We start from the raw sequence: 26,130 nt of genomic DNA, 5'->3' as shown, positions 1-26,130 counted from the left end.
GAATTTTTGTTTATCATGTTATGTGTTTCAGTATGTTGTGATTTTGCTGCCACCTTGGTCATGTATGTCTTGTAAAAGAGATATTTGATCTCAGTGGGACTTCCTGGTTAAAAAAAGGTATTATAATTTTTTTTAAAAAAAGTTTATAATATTTTTTGTGTAGTGTGATATACCACTGGCTATTTTTTTATTGTTTATTTGTATATTATGCTCTGTATCTGTATGATGTTGTTTTGTTTAATTACATAAAAAAGAAGGAAAAAGGAAGAGAACAACGAAGAAGAAACATTTCTCATCGTCACTTCCTCCCAAGATCTGGCTGGGTCACGTGATGTTGCATTAGCTCGCTGACTCTGCTATGTTTGTCGTTTGTGCTAACGTTTTGGAAATGCCAACTTTTTCGCTTTTGTGGGTTGATTACGGCGGAGGGACGCCCCGCGGCTGCTCGGAGACCCGTTTTCACCGACACCGTCCGAGGAGTTTGACTGCGAAAACGGGCCTTCGCGTCACGTGACCAGCATGCGGCTGAGCGTTTGATAAAAAAAGATGGCGTGAGCTCGGCAGAGCGAAGAGGACAACAAACTGCCGCCGACCAGGAGCCGAGAGTGGCCGTTGAACTGTCAAGTAAGTTGAAATCAGCGTGGGGAGCTGCTTTATTTAACACTACATCCCGCTTATTACAAACACTAACTTGTCATGGCGCGGTGACAAATCACGGCGGTATTATGAACGTTATTTCGATTTGAGGCAGTGACAGCTTCGTCTTCGTTTACTCCGCGTTGCTAATGTTAGCTTAGCAACAGCAATGACACAGAGCGCCGTCAACAACATCACAACAATGCGAGGGGGCTGTTAGCTGAACCCCGCCGCCGAGCCCCGCTGCTGCAGGTGGGGAAGGTTTGGGGAAGGACACCTGAGACTTTAGGTCACGGAGGTGTTTTTTACACCCGACATTAGTGAGCTGGCTAACGGCTTTTTATCAGCAGCTCCTCACCAACGTAACGTTAACGTTAACAAGCTAGCTAAAACAAGCTAGCTTCGGATTGCACCTTATCATCAACCTGTTAATTCTGTCTTTATTTAATTAAACAAAACAACATAACACAGACTTATCACACTGGGAATAGTTTCCAAATATAACAAAAACAAAAAAAGCAGATGTGGCGTTATATCACAGTACACAAAGATAAATTATACAGATATTAGTGTTTTGTAGCCTGTTTGTTAGTGGAATTGGAAAGTATGGATAGTTTCATTGCTCTATCCTTTAGGGAAACTTAACAAAAAAAGTTTTTATTGCTTAATTTCTAATCATGAATTTATAAAAGACAACGTTATTACAAATACTTGTTTTCTTTTCTTTTGGGTTTTTAAAGCAGCCAAACACCACATTTTTCCATTATAAATAGATATCTCGATAGATAGAAAAATATCTATCAATAGAAAAATAAACCTTACCATACCATGTAAGAATTAGATATATCTATAGATTATACATAGAACATACGAAGGAGAAAAATAGAGTAAATTAGTACACTCTAAGTAAAGTAAAGCTAAAATACAAATATTAAATTAGTAAATGCACCCATGGGAAACATACTACCAGTACGCACTTAAAACAAGTGTGTTAATATGTACAAGTTGTCTGAATTCAGTGAGGAGGAATATATAGTATATAATGATACAAAGTCTTTTAAGATATGCTCAGTGACAAATCTGCTAAAGTCTTGACATCATCAACTTACAGTAAAGTGTTGTATGCATGCAATATAATGTTTGTCAGTTGAATGTTTATATTTTGCACCTTACTGTTAACCAGTTATATTTATGGCTCTCGCAGTTAAACTGTTGAACCCAATGTGAGCTAAAAGTTAAAATAAAATGAGCAAATATTGGGTAATAAATGTGAAATGTTAGTGTGAGGTTACAGCGGATATAACGGTTAAAGCTAACTGATATTTGGGAGCATGTCTCTGTGGTGACTGTTAATATCTTACAACAGCTGTGAGAGTTTGGTCTTAAATTAGCAGTTTTTTCTACAGGGTTTGGCTTTAATGAGGTGCATGTTTGCACTGTCGTGTCACAGAATGAATGTGAAAGTGTCTTTGAGCTCAGTGTGTGTGTGTTAGCTTTCTGTTAGCACAGTTAAGCCGTGTCACCCTGGTTCAGCCAGGCCACTTTAGCTCCTGTGTCAGTGCGCCAGGCAGGGTTAGCTTGTGCCAAATTAGCAGCGTTAAACACTTAAATATGTCGGTGCTGTAAATGTCTCGTCATATTGTACATTATAGGTGATTGTTTGAATGAATAATTATTAACCGGAGGAGCTAACGAGGAGAGGGAAGCTCCGGTTGAGTCAGAGGGACCAGGAAGTTGATCGCACCGTTGCAGGGCATTGCAAACACGTGTCTTGTTTTGGGTCACTTTGGAACAAGTCGCGGACCTGACCTGCGTGCAGACTTCGCTGTGAGAAATGGCTAACTCTCCTTCTTCTGGCGTCAATCTCAATTTGTAGTCAATATAAATACATCGAGCTAGTGTTATATTTCAGTGTGTATTTCTTGCTGTTTTTCGGCGTGTTTTCCCGGAGGATTTACGGCGAGGTGAACATTTTAAAGATGTTGGATCGTTTGCTTACATTGGATTTAAATGACTTGTGCGCTAAACTTAAAAGTCAGAACATCAGTGTTTCTATGCCGACTGTAAAATTGTATTTCTAGTTTCTTTATCATTTGAAAACTAAGCTTTAAATTTGATTTTGTATCCTGTGTCTGAGTCCATGCCTGTGCTCTCTACATGTGGGTCCCAACATCCCTTATGTGATTCTTGGTTCATGCATTATTTTGGTCACATAACTGTGTTTCCTTGTAAGCTTGCACTGTTGCATCATTTCTCTCATGGCTGCTACAAGTAGAATTTAAACTATTTTTTACATTATTATCGATGTGCTTATGGCTGTTAGCCAGGTGTGGTTCATCCAGTAGGTCAAGGAGAGATTAGTCTTTTTGGCAATGTTTGATGACACGCTGTGGACAAAAAGTAACTTGATGTGGGGATCTCAGCTTTAAAGCTTAAACTCCTCGGGTGTTAAATTATGTTGTGAAAAGTTGTGAGTTTGGTGAAGATAGCATCAGATTTTAAACCTCTCTGTTGTAAATGTGCATTTAAATTTGCAATTGAGAGTTATGTCTGGGTGAAGTCATTTTTACATTACATTTTCCAGCCAGACATTTGTTTTTCTTGCTTTGTTGATGCCAATGTATTTTGTGTTGATCAACTAGTCAATTTACCAGACTGTTTCATCTCTAAACATTTTTGTTATGTTATTATTGTTTTTATTAGTGAACAAATGTCGTCAGCACTGTCTGTGAAAGACGTTAACATAAGGACAAATATATTTGTGTTGCAGATGGATCCTGGACAGGATTTACTCCTCGCCGCCCTGAGTGAGAGTGGCATTTGCCCAAATGATATTGGCCTATTTGATGTTGATTCTCAGGATGTTGCACAGCCCTCTACAACCCAGCAAGTAAGATGATCTCTGTTCTTATGAAGGAGGAGTGATTTGTTTATTAATGTTTTCATAACTGAATATTAATGTTCTTATTCCTGCTCCTCCTCCAGTCTATCTCCATCAGTGCCCTGGATGTCGGTGTGGGGACAGAGTCAGTGGAAGTCGTTCGACCTGAGCCTCCAGCTCCAGTCCCTATCGTTACTATCAGGGTGAGATTACAGAACATTAAGATTCCTTAATTAATTATTGAAGACACAGTGTTGTTTTGCAGCTGATGTTGTTTTGTCGCACCTTATTAAAAATCCCCTCTTCCCTCCGACAGCACAAACCTCAGCCATCAACCACCACGTTTGTCTTAAATCAGCTGAATCAGTTGCCGTCACTTGGAGCTGCTGTGACCAAACAATCAGTAACGAACCCGATCAAACACACCATAACTGTCACCAAAGTGGTCCATGTTGCTAATTCAGCCCTGCGAGGATCTTCGACACCCTCCTCCACAAGTATTCCTCCTTCAGTGTCCACAGTAGTGCCTTCTAACAGAGATCAGGTACGTTCATGGAAACCATGGATACCGTTGCAGTTCCACCAAGGTCGTAACAACACAGAGAAAAGCATTTCTTTTATGTCATGAGGCTGATTATATATATTTTTTTTTTTTCTTCTTTTTTTCAGCAGATTCAGTTGAAAGACCTCCTTCGGACCAGCAATGTGAAGACGACTGGTTTGAAGGGCAACAGTCTGATGGAGCTCATGAAGCTAAAGCCTCCACCTAACATCGCACCACCAGTAGCAACAGCAACAGCCACAGGTCATTTAAATCTGCAATTATATTTTTGTAAATACAGTGAACTAAACAGTCATGACCTATGATTTTAATCATCTCCTATTTTTAGAGGCTTTTAAGATGTTTAAAAAGGTTGTAACAGGGTTTGTACGGACATGAAAAACCTGGGAAAGCTATGAAACTTAAAAATCGCAATTTCCAGGTTTGGAGGTGTTTTGGAAAATAATTAAACTCAGGAAGTTTTGTATAAGTCATGAAAATTTGCTTCTCAAATGCCTGTATATTAGAGTATATTTAATATTCTGGCAGATCAGTAAATTCAGTCACGCCACTTGGAAGTCATGTTCTCTGTGTGCGTAACATCAGACTCCGACCTGAGTTGCAGCTTGCACTTCGACGAGATGTTAATTTGCACGCTGCCAGAGAAATGCCAAATGAATAATGTGTGGCTTTACTTGGACAAGTGTAAGGCATAGCTTGAGAAAGACCAGGACCCGAGACGTGCAAATGTGGACTGTAGAGAAAAACGTTCAACATTTTTAACATGGGTCAGCTGTGCTAAAGGAGCGATGACCGCTTTTATATCCGTGTATTATTTGGTTTTAAATATGTCTTAACATATTAAAGAAGTTCAAGATGATGTCTTACACTGTTTGTTTTGTCCAATCAAGAGGCCGTAACCTAAATATACTGACTAAACCATCAACATTAATCAAAATCTCACATTTAAGTGTCTGTTGATCAACTTATTGATTAACAGACCAATCATTGAAGCTTTAAATTGTGCTGTCATTAGTAAAAGGATAAGGTGATGGAATCACCAACCTGAGATCAGACAATACTCCCTCCCTACTACCTCCCAATACTTTGACGTTAACACTTGTCAGTATTTGAATTGTCACAGTAACACCTACTGTCTCTGTTTGTGTTTCAGGTGAAATAAACAATGGGATCAAGAAGGAAGTTTTGGGCAAAGATGCCGCCAGAAATTGGATTAATGACGACATTAAAGTGCAAACCTTCTCACATTCTCTGGTAAGCATTTTCATATTGATTTTAGAAAGCTGTTGAATGCTGCCAAATGTGTTGGTGTATTTAAGGCCCTATTGGAAAGTTAATATTTATGGTTGTGTCGATCTCTGTGTACAGAAAATCCCAGGGATGAAGGAGGAGGATGAGCCTGAGGAGGAAGAGGAGGAGGAGTTGGGTCATGCAGAGACTTATGCAGAGTACATGCCAATGAAATGTAAGTATAGCTGTTGTGTTGGTTTCAAATGTCAGTGCTATATTTCAGAATACTTTTTTAAAAACACACGTCTCTGAAAACGGTTAGTCAGGATAATTCAAAGAATACTAAACATTGACGTGTAGCCATTCTTGTCTCGGAGGCCTTCATTTATTGTGCAGTGCACCGTGTCGTCTGTGATCAAACAAAAGACATCCTGCTATTGTAAATCACTCGATCCACTGACGGGTGGGTTTGTCAATGCAGTAAAGATTGGCCTGCGGCATCCTGATCCTGTGGTGGAGACCAGTTCCCTGTCCAGTGTCAACCCTCCTGATGTGTGGTACAGACTGTCCATCCCAGAAGAAGTCATTGATAATGGCTGCCTGTCTGCTCTGCAGCTGGAGGCCATAACATACGCAGCTCAGGTGAGCAATGATCATTTTAGCAACTAACAAAAATATCCCTCAACAGCTTTTTTTTTTTTTTTTTAAATCCTAACACAAAATAAAAAGTCACCTTTGGAAATAAAGGTGTCTGCAAACAAATGAATATGTGAACGACAGACAAATAGAAAAGCAAACAACTGTTTTAGAAACACATCTTTATCTCCGCCAGGCGTAAAGGCCTTTGCACACTGAGTCCTTGCTTTTTCGGATGTGTTTTTTAATCTGTCACCCGCAAGAAATCGTGCACAGAAATCTTGCACACTGATTCAGATGCGTTTTATTGTTCTATTCGTTGTGAAAATTCGCAACATGTGACAAAATTAAAGACAAATTTCTTCCTTCAAGGACCTCTTCTGGTTGTGGTGATTCACAACTGTTGCAAAGCTGTTTTTATTTACTGTTTATACCGTCATTAATTGCTGACTCCTCACCCCTCTTCACCGGCCAGTAGGGGCCGCAAGTGATCAACAAAGTGACGTAGCAAAAGCACAGAGCAAAAGGCATTTCTGGAACTCGTCTTGGCTACAAACAACAAGCCCTACTGTCTGTTGCAGGCCACATCTTGACCTCCATCATGGGTCAAAAACTGACTCATTTTGAATCAGAGCATCTGCAGATAAATTACATTTTCGATATGTTATGATCCACTAACGTTAAGCACGCTATGAGATGGAAAAAAAAAACTTTATCTTATGTTATCTTTGCCGCCATTTTAACTGTAAGGAAGCCAGAAGGGACAATTCTACCAGTCGCAGGTGTGATGCGTGGCTGCGATCATCTCTGACGACTGCCTGTCTGATGGAGATCTGCCCTCTACTGAGTTCTCTAGTTTAAAAACTGTCATTTATTACATTTATCACATATATTCTGCGACTCTACTTATTTAGGTTCTTCTGTACTGATTTAATTTGACATGTAACGACAAACTTTTTGTACTTTGAGTAGCCTGAAAAACGTGCCCTATGAATAAAATATATTTTTTTCAAATTGTCTTGAAACTAGACTAAAATAAGCAATAATCAATTCACTAAAAAAACAACTTAAAGCTGACTTAAAATAAAAATATTTCTATAGAAAGAATGAGTCCAAATCAAAATCAGATGAAGTTAAGACCTGCCTTCTCTTTTCTTAAAATACAGTTTTGTGTGTCCATTTTGTTTAGAAAATTAAGATTGTGCCACTTTAATTGTGCATTTCTTGTCTTTCTGCTCCACAGCAACATGAGACATTCCTCCCCAGCGGTGATCGAGCTGCCTATTTGATTGGAGATGGAGCTGGTGTGGGGAAAGGCCGGACCATCGCAGGGATCATCTATGAGAATTATCTTTTAGGCAGGAAGAGATCACTTTGGTAAATACATCCTGAAATCTTTTACAGTATATATTTTTACACAGGGAATTACAAATTATGATCTTTCCAAGAAATGTTTTGCCAACAGAATGACCTCTTCATATATCTTTTCCTCTGTTGTTCAGGTTTAGTGTCTCAAACGACTTGAAGTATGATGCTGAGAGGGATCTACGGGACATAGGAGCTAAAAACATCCAGGTTCACTCACTGAATAAAGTAAGATACTTCTATGGTGCATACATGAAACTGATGACAAGTGTTTAGTGCCTTTATAATGTCAGATTGTGACTCAATAACACTTTTGCATTTTCAGTTCAAATATGGGAAAATCTCCTCAAAACACAATGGGAGTGTGAAGAAAGGTGTGATATTTGCCACCTACTCGTCCTTGATAGGAGAGAGCCAATCAGGAGGGAAGTACAAGACCAGATTTCAGCAGCTTCTCCACTGGTGTGGGGAGGACTTCGATGGCGTTGTATCCTTCTCAAGTGGACACCAGTTAGTGGAGTAGATGTTAGTTTCATGTGTGAAAAACTGAACTTGAGTGTATCAGAGTAATTTAAACAAGATAATGTGATGACTTTCCTTAACCAAATGTCCTCAGATTGTGTATGACGAGTGTCACAAAGCCAAAAATGTTTGTCCGATTGGATCGTCCAAACCTACAAAAACTGGGCTCGCAGTGTTGGAGCTGCAGAACAAACTCCCCAATGCTCGGGTTGTGTATGCAAGTGCTACAGGTCAGTAGACATAATCAAATTAAGTTCGCTTTTTTAATGGATTGGCAGTGTAAACTTGGGTGGAGGTGATGAATCTGCAGCCTAAGATGATGTTTTATTTGCTCTGGCAGACGCATCAGGTCCTCCTCTGTTTAGACAGTTTTCTAATGAAAATTGTTTATGGGGTGTGTTTCAGGCGATGAATGACAATTTGCGCTGTACGAAAAATTAGTGATGACGTCTTTTTTGGCCCATGCACCCTAAGGCTGAGGAGACGACAGCAAACATAAACCTAGCTTGGCAAAGAGGAGGCTGTTGAGATATTTTTGAAAACAAACAAGATGGTTGCAGCTGATATGGGACTTTCTGTTGAAGCAAAACCATCAAAGCTTATCTCTGCACGCAGTGGTCTATTAACATTTGTCCGTCGCTCAGCGTTATGTCACCTGTTTAGATGCTTTTATTGGTTGTAGGAATATTCACTTGCGTCCAGGAGCGTTGATCTAGAGCAGTTGACGGCATTTTAAGGAACTTCCGTATTCTAGTATTCGCATGAAATTATTACAGAGTGCTCACAAAAAAAACAAACGAAAGAACAGGAATGTAAATTGGCCAACAACGGAAAACAAGTGCAATTTTATTTATTTTTTTTATTAAGATTATTTATGTGGGCCTTTTTTTGCCTTTAATGACAGGACAGAGTGAAATGGGGAGACAGAGAGAGAGAGAGAGAGAGTGGGGACTGACATGCAGCAAAGGGCTGCGAGCCATATTCGAACCCGTGGCCGCTGTAGCGAGGCAATGCCTCTGTTCATGGGGTGTTGGCACTATCCACTACTCTACCGACGCCCCAAAATTAGTGCAATTTTCAATCAATTTACTGAACAACCAGGCGTCAATTCTTTTTTTTTTTAAATATATTTTTATGGGCATTTTTTGCCTTTTAATTGATAGGATAGTGAAGTGTGAAAGGGGGAGAGAGAGGGAGTGACATGCAGCAAAGGGCCACAGGCTGGAGTTGAACCCTGGCTGCTGCGGCAATAGCCTTGTACATGGGGCGCCTGCTCTACCACTAAGCCACCGACGCCCCACTAGGCGTAAATTCTGAAACTATAAATTCAAAGTTAACATGAGAAAAATAAGCAAACTGTCTCTGCCGTTACATAAGTGAGACACAGTGCCTCTGACTTTCTCTGAAGTCTCTCCACCTGGTCAGTTCAACATCTGCTCAGCTTGTAAGAGCTAGCATCCAATGCTGAGCCGTTTAAAAACTCACACCAAAACCAAAATTGCTCGACTCTGATGTTAAACCCGTTAGGGAACATTAGCCGTGTGATGCTATCAGTTAGTGTTCACCAACTGTTCCCACGTGTGGATCTCACACTCCTGCAGCAGTAGTCTCTTGAACAGAGAGAGACAGACAGTGAGTGAAGCAATACACTGAATGCAGCTCTGCGATAGAGTGAGATTTCACCCATTTTAAATAGTTAAAAAAATATATAAATAAAAGTCATAGTTACATGTGAGAGGTGGGACAGCAGTTACTCTGTACACTGGAACGAATACTGGCATCCAAATTGAGTATTTAAGTACTTATGCCCGTCCTTAGGTGATGTCTGACAATGTCCTTTTTCCTATTAGGTGCCTCTGAACCACGAAATATGGCCTATATGAATCGTCTGGGCATCTGGGGGCATAAAACACCCTTCAGAGAATTTGGCAACTTTATCCAAGCTGTTGAGCGCAGGTAAGTTTCTCTTTTTGCAAATTGTCTGGAGGCTTGACTGGTGGTGTGCGAAAAAATGTCCTAACATGTTTGTTTTTATAAATGTTTTTGAAACTCATTTTCAGAGGTGTTGGCGCCATGGAGATCGTAGCTATGGACATGAAGCTGAGAGGGATGTACATTGCGAGGCAGTTGAGTTTTACAGGTGTAACTTTTAAGATTGAGGAGGTTCCCCTGACTCCGCAATATATCAACATGTACAACAAATCTGTGAGGCTGGTAAGAACATAAAAGAATCACATTATTGTGTTTTATGTTTTTTGTGCTTGCAGTTAACTTGATTTCATTACGCTTCTCCGCAGTGGGTGGAGGCACGTGAGAAGTTCCAGCAGGCAGCAAACCTGATGGATGCTGAGCAGCGCATGAAGAAGTCCATGTGGGGACAGTTCTGGTCTGCTCACCAGAGGTTCTTCAAATACCTCTGCATCGCCTCCAAAGTCCGCAGAGTGGTGCAGCTGGCCAGAGAGGAGGTGCAAAACGGAAAGGTGAGACTACTCTTAAAATATAACAGTACTTAAATGAATTGAATTAAGATTTCGGTGAAAACTTAATTGGGAGACCCCAGTACCTGACCACTTCAGGGACTGCGTTAGCTAAAAGATCCTCTGGTCAGCACTGCAACACCAGAGATGCATGCTTTTAATAGGCAACAACTACTTAATGCCCTCTTGAAACAGTCCACGTTGTGCTGCCTGCTCTGACCTTGCACACCTTTCCTCTGCAGTGCGTGGTGATCGGTCTTCAGTCCACCGGAGAAGCCAGAACGCTCGAGGCCTTGGAGGAAGGAGGAGGAGAGCTCAACGACTTTGTGTCAACTGCAAAGTACGGGAAGACTTAATATGATCCTCACACAGTTTTATACAGAATAATGTTTGTAAGTGACTGTAATATAAAATGATGTTGTTGTTGTTGTTGTAGAGGTGTGCTGCAGTCCCTGATCGAGAAGCACTTTCCAGCTCCTGACAGACAGAAACTTTACAGCCTGTTGGGTATTGACCTCTCAGCTAAGAAGACCCCCTCTCCCAGTGAAACCACAGCAAAACCAGAACCCAAGGGCAAGAAAAGAAAAGGTGATAAAGACTGAAAGCTAATACTGATTTACTGACTCCTGTGGAGGACGAAAAATGACTTAAGTATCAGTAGATAAGTAAACGTAAAAATAAATACAGAAATAAGTAAATGAATGCGGAAATATATAAATAAATAACTGTAGTTGTACAAAAAAAGTAGGAATAAATCTCAGACATTTATTTATGTCTACTTAATTATTAACTTTATTGATTTATTTTTGTATTTATGTATACATTTATTGAATGTATTTATTTATTCCTGTGTGTTTAATAATTATTTATTCTTTTATTATTTATACATTTATTTATTTCATTTTCTACTTATGTATTCTTCATATATTTATATATTTATTCATTGCTTTATATATTTATAAATTTATTTATTTTTGTATTTATTTATGTTTATTTATTTGTTATTTTTTATATCTATTTTTCCTGTAAATAATTATTCATTTATTAACTTCTGTATTTTTCAAACATTTATTTATTTATTAATTTCTTTATTTATTTATTCTTGTGTTTATTATTAATTTATTTACTTTTGTATTTATTTATTCCTGTTTTTTGCATTTATTTATTTTTTAATTTCTGTATTTATTCCTGCATATATTCATTCATTTATTTATTTATCTATTTATTTATTTATGTATTAATTTCTATATGTATTTATTTATTCTTGTATATATTTAGTCATTTATTTTTTTCCTGTATTTATTTATGCATTTATTTATTTAAATCTTTTTTAATTATTTATTGATGCTTAAGCCTTTTTTCATCCTCCATACGCACCTGCTCAAAACACTCCCTGAAACAACGAAGATATGGCTTTGTCTTAAATATACGTTGCGTCTTAATTCTTGTGAGCAAAATTATGTGCTGTTCAAACATATTTAATTCTGAATTTATTTTTCCATCATTATCTTATTGTCTCTCCAGGGTCAGAGGTCAAAAAGCAGCCGAAAAAGAAGCCTCGCCAGCACGGTGGACTGTCTGGTACCAGCTCGGAGGAGAGTGATTCGGAGGAATCGGACAAAGAGTCCGGTAAAGAAAGTGACGACAGCTTCAAATCTGTCAGCTCAGGGGACGAAGACGACGATTTCAACCCATTCAGAGACGAGTCTGATGACGACGATGAAGATGGTGAGACTTCTGAGGCAGGTCTTGAAGGTTACATTTTTATGTCCAATCCAGTGCTTACAGTTATTCTTTATCCTGTTTTAGATCCATGGCTCATCAGAAAGGAACCAAAGAAAGGGAAAGAGAAGAAGAAGAAAAAAAAGAGGAGGAAGAGCATCGATCCAGACTCCATTCAAAGTGCCTTGTTAGCCTCTGGGCTGGGCTCCACCAGGCCCGCTTTCACTGCCCCTGTCATCCCCCCCAGCACACCTGCCATAGGTAAGCACGTTGCCACACGGCAAAGTTAGTGTTACAACTTATTCAGCCTTTCCAGGCTTAATGATTGTCTCATTTTTACCTGTTAAGTCAAGGCAGAGAGTCAGGATAGCTGCCTCACAAGTCAGGATGCAGTGGAACACGCCCAGCATATGAAGAAAGGATTGCTGGAAAGACTGGAAGATCTAGCCGAGGATCTACCTCCCAACACTCTGGACGAGCTCATAGATGAACTGGGAGGACCCGAAAACGTAGCTGAGGTATAAACATCTGTGTGACGTCTCTGCAGCCTTTAGTAGTGTTGTTGTAGTGTTTTTGTTTAATTGTTAAGTGTTTGGTTCTTATATGAACTCCTCTCACTGTTCCTTCAACTGTGCTTCAGATGACGGGACGCAAAGGTCGTGTGGTCAGTAACGACGATGGCAGCATCACGTATGAATCTCGCTCTGAGCTGGACGTCCCCGTGGAAATCCTCAATCTGACAGAGAAGCAGAGGTTCATGGACGGAGAGAAGGTAAAGTTATTGTAGAGATTTTTTTTTTTTTAAGTAATGAGAGGTTTTGGTGGTATAACTGAAGCTGCTTTCACACCTATAGTTGAGTTCATTTGGTCCAGATCAAGGGTAAAACAAAAAAAAAACCATACCGTGATGTCTTTTAGTTTTGGCCTGCACTGATTTATTAGAAACACACCAAGGATGTAAACATAAAGTTATACAGACCTTGGACGTGTCATGCTGCACTTTACTGGACCTTATGTGTTTATTTATGTTCTCTGGTGTCACCAAGAAATTATGAGCTGTATTGCTTGAGGCTACAGTTTAATCTCATGTTATAAATAATGACAAACAGGATGAAAAAGAGGTTTCTTATACTGTAATATTATGGGGAGTGGGGTGGTTACTGCATGGTCACTGGGTTCATTCACTTTTTAATTTAAAATTGTCAAAACACATGGAGTAGGACACAAGTAAAACACGTCTGTTTTTGCTCCCTTGGGAAAATCCTCACACTCACTTGATGACTCGCATACCTGTAACAATGTCAGGCCGTAGGTTGGGTGTCTGTCGCCCTAGTTTTTGCAAACCGTTGGCACTAGTTGGCCCTCGTCAGCAGCTTTTCATCTTATTCAGCATGTCAAAGTGGTGTTGGAGACTCTGATTGGCAGTTTAGCTCAGTGCATGAGAACAAAATGGAAGTGAGGAAAGTAAACAAAGAGCTAACATCAAGATGGAGTGAGATAAACTGAACTTGTTCGATAAAGTAAGATTCATTTGTAGCCATTGAGCTCTGCAGCAGAAATGTTTTGTAATTATTTTTGTTATGGTCACCACTGCACAGTAAATATGCTCTGTGCGAATAACGTCAGGTTGTGTTAATATGCTAACTGGATAACTACCGTCTTGAGTCCATCCTGACGGTCTTCCCGTTTCCTTTTTTTTTAATGTTGAATTCAGACTGTCGCCGCCTGCTGGTGTGGAGTTATTTCTTCTCACACAGGTGCTAGTTGGCTGTTGGCTGTAGTCTTTGCGGTGTGTTGTAGTACGACTTTTTGGCTGAGACACAGGTGACGCGAGGCAAGGCAACAGTGAACCCCCGACGCCGTTAGTTCTTTGATGTTGGTTTGATATGTTTGAGCCTTAACCTTTTTAATTCATGCCTGTGACACATATCTACTGTCCCAAAGTCCCGTGGTTGGTCTGCTTTGCTTCCACATAACAAACTTAAAGCACCAGAGTTCACTTGCAGCAGTTTCTCAGCTGGTCTCAGTCCGGTTGTTTAGTCCTCACCTGACCAGAGTGTGATTGTGAAAACTGTCAGACTCACCAGCGTTTCAGTGCAAAATCACCTTTAGTTTTCACAGACCTATTTGCTTCACTCAGTCATGCAGCTCGTAATGTCTGTGACTTGGTGCACTGCATGGTATAAACTTGCCTCAAAAATTGGAACCAGAAACAAAGCATTTCATTTTTGTATGTGAAATAAATATTGATTTTCTTTTCTTTTCTACCAGAACATCGCCATCATTTCTGAAGCTGCCAGCTCAGGTATATCCCTGCAGGCCGATCGTCGAGTGAAGAACAAGCGGCGGAGAGTCCACATGACACTAGAGTTACCGTGGAGTGCAGACAGAGCGATACAGCAGTTCGGTCAGTAGATATTAACCTCATGATAAAGCCACAATCAAGCCTAGTGACATCTTTTCAAAACTGGTCCGCCTGTGCCTGATAAATGTGAAATATAAATGTAGTTCAAACTTTCTTTGTTGTCTGTCTGGTCACAGGGAGAACTCACAGGTCAAACCAGGTCACAGCTCCAGAATATGTCTTCCTCATATCAGAGCTTGCAGGAGAGCAGAGATTCGCATCCATCGTTGCCAAAAGACTAGAGAGCCTGGTAAGGACTAATTCAATGAAAAATCAACACCGTCGCTCCTCAAAGGAAGTTTAACATTTATGCTAAATACCAACTGCATGTGTTAAATGTTCGTGACAGGGTGCTCTCACTCACGGAGACAGAAGAGCGACAGAAACCAGAGATCTCAGCAGGTTTAACTTTGACAACAAAGTAAGCACATCAAGCATCCGTCCCATTGAAGTTCTAGTCGTCTGTATTTGCCAGTGACTCACTCGTGTTTGTCTTGGCTACAGTACGGCAGAAACGCTCTGGAAATTGTGATGAAGTCGATCGTAAAGCTGGATGCTCCATTAGTGTCTCCACCCTCCAACTTTAAAGGAGATTTCTTCAAAGGTACTTTGACTTCACTGCTGTTTCAAACGATCTGTTGTGTTTGTTGTACAACTGGTTGATGTCTGTATTGATTTCTTTTTCATTTTTTTTATATTGATGGTTCTCCTCTGTGGCTGTGAGTAACAACAGTGTTTTCTTTGTGTAGAAATTCAGAGTGGATTGATAGGCGTGGGCCTCATAAATGTGGAGGACAGATCTGGTGCAATGTCACTGGACAAAGGTGATTTTAAATTGAATGACATTGCAGCTATTGTCTCTCTTTAATTTGGGCATCCCATGCATGTACAGTTTTTACATAAATCTAATGCATTTACTTTGTTACTGCTGCAGATTACAACAACATGGGGAAGTTCCTGAACCGTATTTTGGGCATGGAGGTCCAGCAGCAGAACGCCTTGTTCCAGTACTTCTCTGACACTCTGGCAGCAGTTATTCAGGAAGCCAAGAAGAACGGCAGATACGACATGGGCATTCTTGGTAGGACGGTCATCATTCTTCGTTTTTATGATTCAACCACCATCACAAATACAGAAGCAAAAGTGGGGCAGGAGGCGTTTTACTATGTTAAATTATTCAAAGAGCCTTTCCTCTATGTGAAAATCAGTTGAGTCACAATCATCCGTCGGCCCTGGAGGCTGGATTTCAGCGCCTCGTTGGATCTAAAAGGTATCAGACTCATTCTCCTCATGTCTTCTGTTAGATCTGGGCTCTGGTGATGAGAAGGTGAAGAAGGTGGACTGCAGGAAATTCTTAACACCGGGCTACACCACGTCAGGACATGTGGAACTCTTCACCGTATGTACATATATATATATATATATATATATATATATATATATATATATATATATATATATCTGCCCTCTCCTCGTATGGATGTGCTTAGATCGCAGTTACATTACCTGACTTTGGATCTGTGTGTCTCTTCACAGGTGAGTGTGGAGCGAGGGATGTCATGGGAGGAAGCAACGCATGCTTGGGCAGATCAGAATGGACCAGATGATGGTTTTTATGTTCAGGTATGAAAAGACTGAAGGCCTTTACAGATTTTATTTTTCATACGATTAATTTACTCATCAATATTAGATTTTTTTTAACTGTTTTTGTCTTGAGCACTTAAACACAGAAAGCGAATATTATAAATCAATGGAATTATTTTTGCAAAACGAGGATGATTTTTTCTGAGCTTTTCCATCGCAGATAAAGGCATCAACCAGTGATGTTACGCCTATACTCGGCCTATACTTAAGAGGATTATAAAACCATACAGATGCTCCATAGTCCGAACCAAGACGGCAAACTTTATTACTCCTTTCATTCTTGACAAAGGCAGCACACCAGATCCACGCCTTCCCTTTTTACCTTTCACAATAAAAGCCCTAGACATATACAGTGCATAACTGTTGACCAGGAGGAACTCAAAGTCACTAACCATGTTGTTAAAAGGAAACTAAATTAAAAAAAATGGCTAACAGTAGGACAGGCTGTACAACAACTTGCCTCACACCGGAATTCCACTGGATGCGTGTCCGTTACAGAACGGCAGCGCTTGTTATCCGCTGCGTGCTCCACCGTCCGTTAACACCCACCAGCTGTGTTTGCTGTGCGGAGCGGTGCAGCTCTGCCGGAGAGCAGGAGTCATGAGGACCCACAAAATCTCGCGAATTCACACATAATCGTGCGATATAACAAGATGTAGTTTCCACAAAACCAGGGGAGTAGTAGGAAGACATCTGGGTGCACCTCCATGATTAACATCTCCTCGTCCATGGTGTCAATGGGATGAAATGACGTCTGAAACCTCTGACCTGTTGACTTCAGGCCTGCCTCCGCCCATTATGACGTTTTCAAGGTGTAGTGCAGGGAAATATGATCCGCCGTGAACACTGTGCGTTTTATTGTGAAAATTAATCGGATTTTTTTTGTTGTTGCTGTTTCTGTGCACGACTTCCTGCCCCGCACGATCTGCTCTGTGCTGAATTGCTGCGTCGTGCTCCGGCGTCCGGAAAAATAGAAGTCTTGCATATCTGTTGCGGAGGGCTCCGGAGCGCCGCAGCTAAGACGGAGCCGGAACGCAGCACAGCCACAGCCCGTGGAAACACACACATTGACGCAACAAACACGCATCTGGTGGAATTTGGGGGTCAGACAGACGGCCTGACACTGCTCTTGGTCAATAGGAGCACGGTAGATGCCACAGAGTGTTGCAACTGTCGCAAATAGTCATCACTGCTGGTGTAAATGGTTTTGATTTGTTTAGCAGCTGATGTGACATTTGGACTTACTGGATTTAAGAATAATATTAAGATTTAAGTAGCAAAATCTGCATTATGATGATCAGTGTTGGTAGTGCACAAATGCATCAAGATGACCCTGCTGTGTAAAGGAAGCCTTGTGTACTACACACCAAGATGGAACAGGACTCTTTGTCCAGCAACAATAACAGAACGACATCTGCTCGCATTGAATGATGTAATAACTTGGCAGAGAATGAGCTCTGCAATAATGCAAATTAATGGGAAGAGCAGTGGAAGCTAGTCATCCATATTTATCATTTAGAAAAGATTCTTTTCTTGGAGAAACAAAACTAAACTGATTTATTTTCATGTTCTTAGATGTGTGATATAGTGCAGTAGTAGTACTCTACACAACATCTTATTTGATCCAGGTCATGGGAAATTAAATTTTGTTCTTCAATAAAGTTGGGGGACTTGTGAGAGACAGATTTATAAAAAGTGGTAAAAAAAATTAGCGGAGCAGGGGCAGAGATTTCCTGACGAGTGTGGGTCAAACTCCAAAAACACTGGACCACTACATTGCCCATAATGTAAGTCAGCGGCATCTTTCATCAGACCCTCCCTGACTGGTAAATGCCTGTGTCTTTGTTTGCAAAGTAGGAATTCTGTTAGTAATTTCACCTTCAGTTTGGAGACGACATTTTATATTTCTCAGACTTGACACATCTCCTCCATGTGCAGCAGAAGACATTATCCAACTGTTCTCACAAGCTGAGTGATAATCCCCAGAACAAGTCAACAGATCTGCATTTATAAAATCAATGGAGGACCCTCCTGTGAGCATAATGTGTATTTTGTTTTCAGATGAGGAACAACAAGAAAACAGCCATCCTGGTGAAAGAGGTGAACACCAAGAAGAGGCTGTTCCTGGTTTACAGGCCGAACACTGGCCGACAGCTCAAACTGGAGACGTACGCAGACATCAAGAAGAAGTTTAAGAAGGTGACACAACAGTTTCTTTTATTAAAGTTACTCACAGAAGAACGCTCGATTCTTTATTTGACAAATCATGATTTGTTTTGTTGTTGTTTTTGCCTTGTTAGGTTTTGTCAGAAGATGCCAAGCAGCACTGGACCGACCAGCACAAGTTGTCAGCAAAGATCTGCTCTCATGCATATTGGTATGTGCTTTAGGTTCAGAGGTTGAAGGTGAACTTCTTACTTCAAAGCCTGATAAATCTTCTTGCCAGTACTGAAGTTTTTATCTTCATTGGTAATATTGATCTGCCAACTGACAGTATGTTTGCTTCCCTCAACAGGAGAGGGAACTGTAAGAAAGCAGCGGTGGGTCTTCAGTGTGAAATTGGTCTCCGGTGTCGGACGTACTACGTCCTGTGTGGCTCGGTGCTCAGCGTGTGGAACGAGCTGGAGGAAGTGCTCACCCCGGTCAGTGGAACCAATGTCAAGGTGCAGATTGTCCGCCTCAGAACAGAAGATGGACAGAGGATAGTTGGTGAGTTGAAGGACTGTGACTTTTGGGAAATATAGCTTTCTTGGTGAGAGTTAGATGAGAAGATTGATGTTACCTCTAAATTGATATTGTCCTCTTTTGGACATGAGGCCACATTTAACGCCTTCCATCATTCCCTATTCAAGACAACATGTTCGGTTTTCTTGGTGGTCCTAAAAAGTCTGCACTGAATTCGGTTTCCTTAAAAAAGACTTTAGAAGGTATTAAAAAAGTCTTTAATGCACTTCAGTCTTAGGTATTTGACACATGGGCAGTATTTTTTTTATCTATAAACTAAAAGTGGGATTGTTTTGACAGTAGATTGTCGGCGCAGGAGCCTGCTCCTTCATCTCTTTGGTGGTGTTTCAGTCAGCACCATCAGATCTGGACTTGCAGATGTTGTGGAGTTGAGGAAACTGCATTCTGGGTCTTTCCCCAGTCGTGCCTTGATGCCCTTTAGGGTTTTTCCACTGGCACTTTTTGCCGTGTTGAGTCAAACCATGGCACGTTGATTTGTGTTTCCATTGCCAGTTAAACACATCACATTTAGTCAGATAGGCTACATCATCACTCAGACAATTTAGCACCAGTATTCAGTGGAGATTAGAGACATTTTTAAATTGCCTCTGCTGCTGTTGTCACACATAGCAGACACTTCATCCATTTCAACTTCCAAACAAAATCTTACAAACAGCCTGAAAATTCATGATGATAAATAGCGAGCTACCAACAACAATAGTAAACAGCACTAAGTTGAAATTTATACTTCTGCGTTGAATTGATGCCGTAGCTACGGTGTAGGCTCTGCATCGGTGTAGTACCTATGCCGTAGCCTGATGTGCACCTCCCCAGAAATGTGACGCAGACCTCCTGTCTGTCTCTGTAAGCTGAAACCATTTCCCTCAGTGGAAACAACGGTGTAACTGCAGAGTGACACAGACACACCACCACACAAGTGTAAATGTTCACAGCGGCGTAGGCCACATGTGTAGGGTCTGCTGCACAAGTATAAATCCCGCTTAAAGAGGGAGCTGCCTTTAAAGGTCACCAACTCAAGACATGCGTGTCATCATCAGTTAAAGACACACCTTCAAGCAGGTAGACCTGTTGTGGTCCCTGCCGTGCTGGGCTGCCGAGTCAAGTCAAGCCGACGTGTATAAAAAAGGCATTTTGTCCTCCTGTCACTGCCGATTAAGGTTGCTTGAGTATATGAAATTTTCCACAAATTTAAGTGGTGCTTATTCAAATTGAATATGGACACCACTCTCCTATCTGTCTGTTAAATAGCACAGAGACAAGTTAACAGCTAGCCTGAAATCCACCTAAAGATCACTAATTAAAATGTTATATCTTGCTCATTACTGAGCTTGAGGCGTTTTTGTATCTGGACAAAAAATCGAAGTGAAAAAAATGACCTGGTGTGGTTAAATGGTTTTATGGAGGGGTATGTGTGGGACCTGTTCTCAGCTTGTCCTGTCATCACCAAGACATCTTTAGCTTCATATTCACCGTACAGACATGAGTGTGGTATCAATCTTCTTACTGAACTCTCTCAAGAAAGTGAATAAGCGTATATCCCAAAATGTCAAACCCTTCCCTTTTAATATGTGCTATAAATGTCACCATCATTATTCCTACAGGCTCATAGTTCATTCTGTCTTTGTTTCCTTCACAGGACTGATCATTCCAGCAAACTGTGTGTCTCCATTATGTAACAAGCTCTCCACGTCGGACCAGTGCCAACAGCTCGCTGTGCAGGAGCTGCAGAAACGGCAGCAGCTCCACCCCCAAAGTCTCAGTCATGTGCCCAACACATAGTTCGGGGCGGCCCACATTAAAGCCCATCTCCACCCCTCGAGTTCACATCCCAGTTCTAAAGGGATCTGACCGGTCAGTCCCTGTCTCTGCAAGGCAGGCTCCAGGACCGCTGTCCCTTGTCCTGCGCCCTCACGCCCCCCACCCCCATTGTCTCTGAGGGTCGGAGCTGTGATGATTCTCAGATGTAAAGCAGTGGTTGTACAGAGAAAAGATTTCAGGGTCTTTCTTTTTTCTTTTTTTTAATCTCCAGAGACTTGTTTTCACCTAGAGAGATTTTGACGGGTGATGTTTTGTCCTCTGACATTCAGAGTGAAAAGATTTGTGATATATTGATCGAGGCAGAGTAGAAACCTAGAGGGCACGTTCACCTGTGGCTGTCGAGTTATCCACTCCTCACACATGCTTTAAGTTGTTCAGTCCAGACTACCTGGTGTGAGGTGAAGACTTTATCTTGGTTCAGACCAAAGGTGGATGAGACAAAGAGCACCACGTCTTTGAAAGGCACTTAATGCTAAACTACAATCCCATATTAGTTATCATCACTCCTCAGACAATATTCAGCACGGTGACAGAGCAGGAATTAGTTGTTTCAAGTATAAAAAGTGATGCAGAACATTATTTATGTGCTGATTTTCTGATGATCACAGGCCAGAGTCCAGTTGTGACGTAATCACAGACCAGTTTGTTCTGTCTTTGTTTTGCACATTAGTCTCAAATTGATCAATCTATCTTTGTTCCTCTTTGTCCACATCGTAAGTAAAATGATAGGTTCACAGTTTTTTCAAGTCTTAAAACTGAGAACAGCCGTGCATGAAATTATTGTTTTCAATGGTGTTGTCTCAACATCACAAGTTATTTTGTTCTCGGTGAGAAAGCTCGTTAAGCTTGAAAGCTTGATAATTTATCACAATAAAACAACTTGCCCTCTTGATCACAGGATAATTGAACAGCGGGCAAGTGAGCCTTTGTTTGCGTTTAATAATCCTGTGATCTTGAACACCAAAGTAGTTTTCTCGTGATGATTTATCTCACTATCTGGAGATAATTATTGGCAAAAAATGAACCTGTTATCACGAGATAATGAAATAATTCACATGTGATCTTAACATAACAGTGTTAAAACACTACTTGCAAGCATTAATGTTTTCGGCTTTCCGTCACATTAACATTGGAACAAGATCCGAGCTTTAATCATTCCTCCTTTTTATACCGGATGGTAAGAGATCGTTCCTAATGCGCTGTCAGAGTAGGTGATGAGGACAAAATCTGCAGCCCTCTTTTGTGCAAAATATTTTCAAAGTTTATCTGAAATGAATACGAGACTTCTTGGCACAAATTTCCCTCTTTATGTTGTTTAGCTGCAGCGGACAGACGGTAACAGAGAGGGGCTTTGGACAGGAAGATGCCCACTATATTTATCAAACCACGACTCCTGAAGCTTCATATTAACTTCAGATAAACTTTTGAATATGTTTTTGTACAAAAAGAGATCTGTGGAAGCAGTTCCACGGCCTCCAGAGCTGCATAGAGCAGGAGTAGAAGCTCACCGTAGTCCGACAGGGGCAGGTGACCCAGATCAAAATGTTAGAGATTGTCGTCAACATTGCGGAAGTCAGATATGGTGGCCTCCTCCCTGCTAACAGCATCCAGATTCAGGCAAACAATCAAGATTGATGAGAGCTCATGTAAAGAAGAGAGTTGACAAAGGTGTCACATCGAAGTCAGGTAGTCACGTCATAGGTAGGTGTGACTCTGTGACTGAAGTCATCTCCACGCTGTAAAGAAGCAGAAGTCCTCAGGAGATCTTTTGACAGCTGGTTAGAACAGGAGGAATGATTAAAGCAGCCAGTGCACCTGACTATTGTTTTAAAACTGACTCTTAAAGTAGTGAACCTGTAACAGCCGACAGTTATTCAAATGTGCCTTTGCTTCCACAGTCAGGCACCTTTACAAAGCACCAACAGGAGTTACTGGTGAAAGATTTTAGTGTCAGCTGGTCTGGTGATTTCTATTTATAGTGCATGAAAGTGAGAAAATATTTCCCAAAGATAACATAGAAACAGTAGTTTTATTCAGGAGTGAGTCGAGGTTGTGTCATCAGGAAACAGGCTTTATTTTCAGACTGGAGTCGACACAGTGTACTTGGCGTTTATAACCAGTGTTCAGACTATTATTAAATGGTTTATAGCACACTGTAATGTAGTTATGAACAGATACAAGGATATTTTCAACTATTAAAACCTCCTGTGAAGACATGTTTTATATTATTACTCCCAGTTGTGTAGTTAAAACAGCAGCCTCCAGTTTTGGGTGCCCACAGGAGGAGTTATAGCTGTTGATGCACGGCTACGTTTATAGTGTGTTACAGCCATTTATTAAATGTTTCTACTTCTGAATGCTGCTTATAAATGCTAAATATGGGTTGCAGGAAGGGTTACTGCTGTTTCAGTTGAGCAGTCGTGTTCACGTTTGAAGAACTCTGCTTTCTTTTCACCCGCCTACGAAAATACTTTTTCTTCTGTAGTTTGTATCGCAGGTTGTATATACGGAAGCCTAGAACGACCGTGCTTGCTTTAATTTATTTTTTTAGTGCTGTTATCTTGAGATTACGGGCTAAATGTATGTTAATGCTTGAGGAAACAGGAGGCTGATTTCTCAGAATACTGAATCACAAGAAAACGACTTGCTTCCTTTGATATTGGGCGATAATAATACGGATGACGGCTCGCATCAACACACTCTCACTCCGTCACATATCAACGTTTGGTCATGTACCCTGCGTGAGTTGGTTGTCCGCCTGCCCCAGTCAGACTTTGACTGCCTTAACTTTGGTCTTTGTCCCGCCGCATTTTACCCCATGACGCCGCCGGGCGCTGTTAAAATATAACAGCAACTGGCCGCGTATCATGCCGACGTTAAAGGACGCCTTCTGTTTTTTGTTGGTTTCTGACGCTGCACGTCACTGCCCAGGCGCCAGATTAACTACTTCAGAGTGAGATACAACTTGCTGTATAATTAATTTACGATCTTGAGGAAACAAGTCATTTTCTTGTGATTTAATTATCTTGAGAAATCAGCTTTTGTTTTCTCAAGAATCAGCATGAATTAACCTGAGAACACAAGCTTGGTTATCTTCAATCAAACTAAATAATCAACTCGTTATTTTGAAATAACTGCATTAAAAAACAGATGCAAGCACGGCCTGTCTCAGCCTCCATATGCACCACCTTTGGTCTTTACCTCGTCTTTGTCTCTAGGGTGATGTCAGCGGTACCTGTCTGGACTAACTCTCATTCAAAGGACAATAAATACATTAACAGCAACAATAATACAAGCAGCCAAGGACGTGTGAGAAATGTGAAATCCTTGACAAAGACCATCACGTTTTGATTTTTCTGACAGTCTCCAGCACTGTGCTTTGCTCATGTCTTTTTATTTTGTTGCCTTTTTTTTAAATGGACTTCTGCTCAGGGGTTAAACTCATACAAAGACCCTCTTTGGAAAAAAAACAGAAAACAAAGAAAATGTTCAGAGTTTTACAAAGTATCTGAAATGCATGACCATAACTCAAAATGCTCCTTGGACACCTCTACTTCAGTCATGTTCCTCTGTGGCTCCGTGGTTAGCTGTGTTCACAGCTCGTATCTTCACAGTTCATGTTTAAAAACACGTCTCTCTGATTCCTCTGCTGTCTTGAGCCGAGTCGTGATTAAAATGGACGACTGCTTTCTGTTGAATAGTGTACCTCCTCTGTTGTCCTATATTGCATTATATTAGATCTGCACTGGAAGGGACAGACCAAAGTCTGGATACACAAGCTGTCCTCATAGCTGAAGATAATTATAAAGATAGGATGTGTTTTCTATCGCAGTTTGCTCAGACACATCGGTAACCTGTGGATTAGTTAATGTTATTGACTGTGTATTCTCTTCTGTTCTTGATTGATGCATTTAAAAGCGAGCAAGATAGGAAGGAAGGAGTCTTTGTATCATACCAATGTGCATTTTGTACACTTTGTAAAAGGGTTAAATTCAGTTGGACAGAGGTGGGAGAGGCGTCACTGCAAAGCTCCGCTCTCTGATTGGAGGTCCAACTTGAATGTCCACCATATATAAGCCAACAACTCCTGTTTTTATTTCGTCTTTTCAGATGTATTATATACACGGGACGCTGACTCGGTAACATTCTTTTCGAATGCTGTCACGGCAGATCGGCTCCTCTGAAGTTCAAACACTTGAAGGACTCTCGTTTTGTTTTTCCTTTCATCCTTGCACGAGTTGCACTACTGACAGAGTTGTACAAAAATTCAACATGACCTGTACATGAATGAGTGTGATGCTCAATAAAGCTTGGTATACTTCTACCTCCTGGTGCTGTTTGTTGTTTTATACAGCTGCATCCTGTCGACAGATGTGTGCTGTGATCCCAGTGGAAAATACTGTAGAGAAGGTCGGGATTATTACTATTTAAAATTAGTTTAATCGGGACAAATCATCTTTTTATCACTGCTGCTTATATGTATCTGTGGCGCCTCTTCATTTGGGCTTGTTCTGTGAAACTGGTACCATCTCTAGTTTATTTTTGAAGTTTGTCAGGCTCTTTGGTGACTTCATGTCTAAAACCAGAGGTCAGATTCCTGTTTCACACATAAAAAGTCACTGTAATTTGCTATTTTGAATTTCTATGGTTCTCTTGCAGTGGATGAGCAGGAAAAAGAGGCAATAAAAACACTGAAAATACACTAAAAGTCCTACAATGAAAAGGTTAGTACAAATAAAAGTATGTACAGTTAAGTGTTATCAGAATACAGTGCTGAAAATACCCAGTGCACAATATTACTCCTGATGTATTTGTGTTTAATTATCATTTTATTGTTAAAGCTGGCTGAGATTGAGTTAATTTTAACAATTTACGTACAAGTGTTTAGATTATCTTATTCAAATGCATCATATTTTATCATCTTTTCATATGTTATATATGTAAAATCTTAATTTCTGATGTAGCTATAGTTAAAAATAAAAGTAGTGGAATAACAAGTACATTACATTCAACAAAATAATAACTCCCAGTTGGTCAAGGTCACTAAAAAACTACAGAATAAAGGAAAAACATTATATACATATACAATATATGTAATGTATAATAATATATCACCTGTAAAGATCAGTTTTTGCAGAACTACTGGTTTAACTTTACCTGGATATATGTATTCATCTGTAAATGGCAGTTTATTGTTGAAGCAGGTCAAAATTAGAGTTATTTTAAACATTTTAACTGTTTATACACTAGTGGTTATATTATTCTACAAGAATAGATCATATTTTTTTACTTCATTTTATGTATAAAATCCTAATTTCCAATGTAACTGGCTGACAGTTTGGAGTAGTGGAATAACAAGTATATGCCATATATCTTATTAAATCACCTGCAGAGGCCGAGTAAATACTTCTCCCACTACTGATACCTTAGTTACTCACAGTTGGACAAGACCAGTTAAAAAAAGTACAATTAGTACAAATTAAAATAT

At 40.4% G+C, this 26,130-nt stretch overlaps 1 protein-coding gene across 2 annotated transcripts; it reads left to right on the top strand.

Moving 5' to 3' along the window:
* Positions 1 to 314: 314 nt before the first annotated feature.
* On the top strand, positions 315 to 24,966 carry sbno1 (strawberry notch homolog 1 (Drosophila)). 2 transcript variants are annotated; one of them, XM_033646647.2, is made up of 33 exons: positions 315 to 624; positions 3,407 to 3,526; positions 3,622 to 3,720; positions 3,834 to 4,061; positions 4,190 to 4,322; positions 5,233 to 5,333; positions 5,448 to 5,544; positions 5,791 to 5,951; positions 7,189 to 7,322; positions 7,448 to 7,538; positions 7,636 to 7,797; positions 7,927 to 8,062; positions 9,683 to 9,788; positions 9,893 to 10,046; positions 10,130 to 10,312; positions 10,552 to 10,649; positions 10,746 to 10,897; positions 11,834 to 12,037; positions 12,119 to 12,292; positions 12,380 to 12,549; positions 12,672 to 12,803; positions 14,303 to 14,438; positions 14,573 to 14,685; positions 14,785 to 14,856; positions 14,940 to 15,039; positions 15,185 to 15,259; positions 15,370 to 15,516; positions 15,740 to 15,834; positions 15,972 to 16,058; positions 18,141 to 18,278; positions 18,380 to 18,456; positions 18,595 to 18,788; positions 20,461 to 24,966. In XM_033646647.2, exons 2-33 carry the CDS (start codon positions 3,407 to 3,409, stop codon positions 20,601 to 20,603), a joined length of 4,212 nt encoding a protein of 1,403 aa, XP_033502538.1. In that variant the 5' UTR covers positions 315 to 624; the 3' UTR covers positions 20,604 to 24,966. The 2 variants fall into 2 exon arrangements, with proteins under 2 accessions (XP_033502538.1, XP_033502537.1); XM_033646646.2 differs by having other exon boundaries at positions 4,187 to 4,322.
* Positions 24,967 to 26,130: the final 1,164 nt, after the last annotated feature.

Source organism: Epinephelus lanceolatus, chromosome 19 (assembly GCF_041903045.1).
Source record: "Epinephelus lanceolatus isolate andai-2023 chromosome 19, ASM4190304v1, whole genome shotgun sequence".
Lineage (NCBI taxonomy): Eukaryota > Metazoa > Chordata > Actinopteri > Perciformes > Serranidae > Epinephelus > Epinephelus lanceolatus.
The sequence above is the reverse complement of the archived record's forward strand: the minus strand, read 5'-3'. Positions and strand labels throughout refer to the sequence as shown.

Excerpts from the sequence above, each read along its gene's own strand:
- sbno1 (XM_033646646.2), top strand. The coding sequence starts at position 3,407 with ATGGATCCTGGACAGGATTTACTCCTCGCCGCCCTGAGTGAGAGTGGC. Across the intron at positions 7,323-7,447 it reads GGCAGGAAGAGATCACTTTG|GTTTAGTGTCTCAAACGACT; the intron begins GTAAATACATCC and ends TCTGTTGTTCAG. Across the intron at positions 18,789-20,460 it reads AGATGGACAGAGGATAGTTG|GACTGATCATTCCAGCAAAC; the intron begins GTGAGTTGAAGG and ends TTTCCTTCACAG.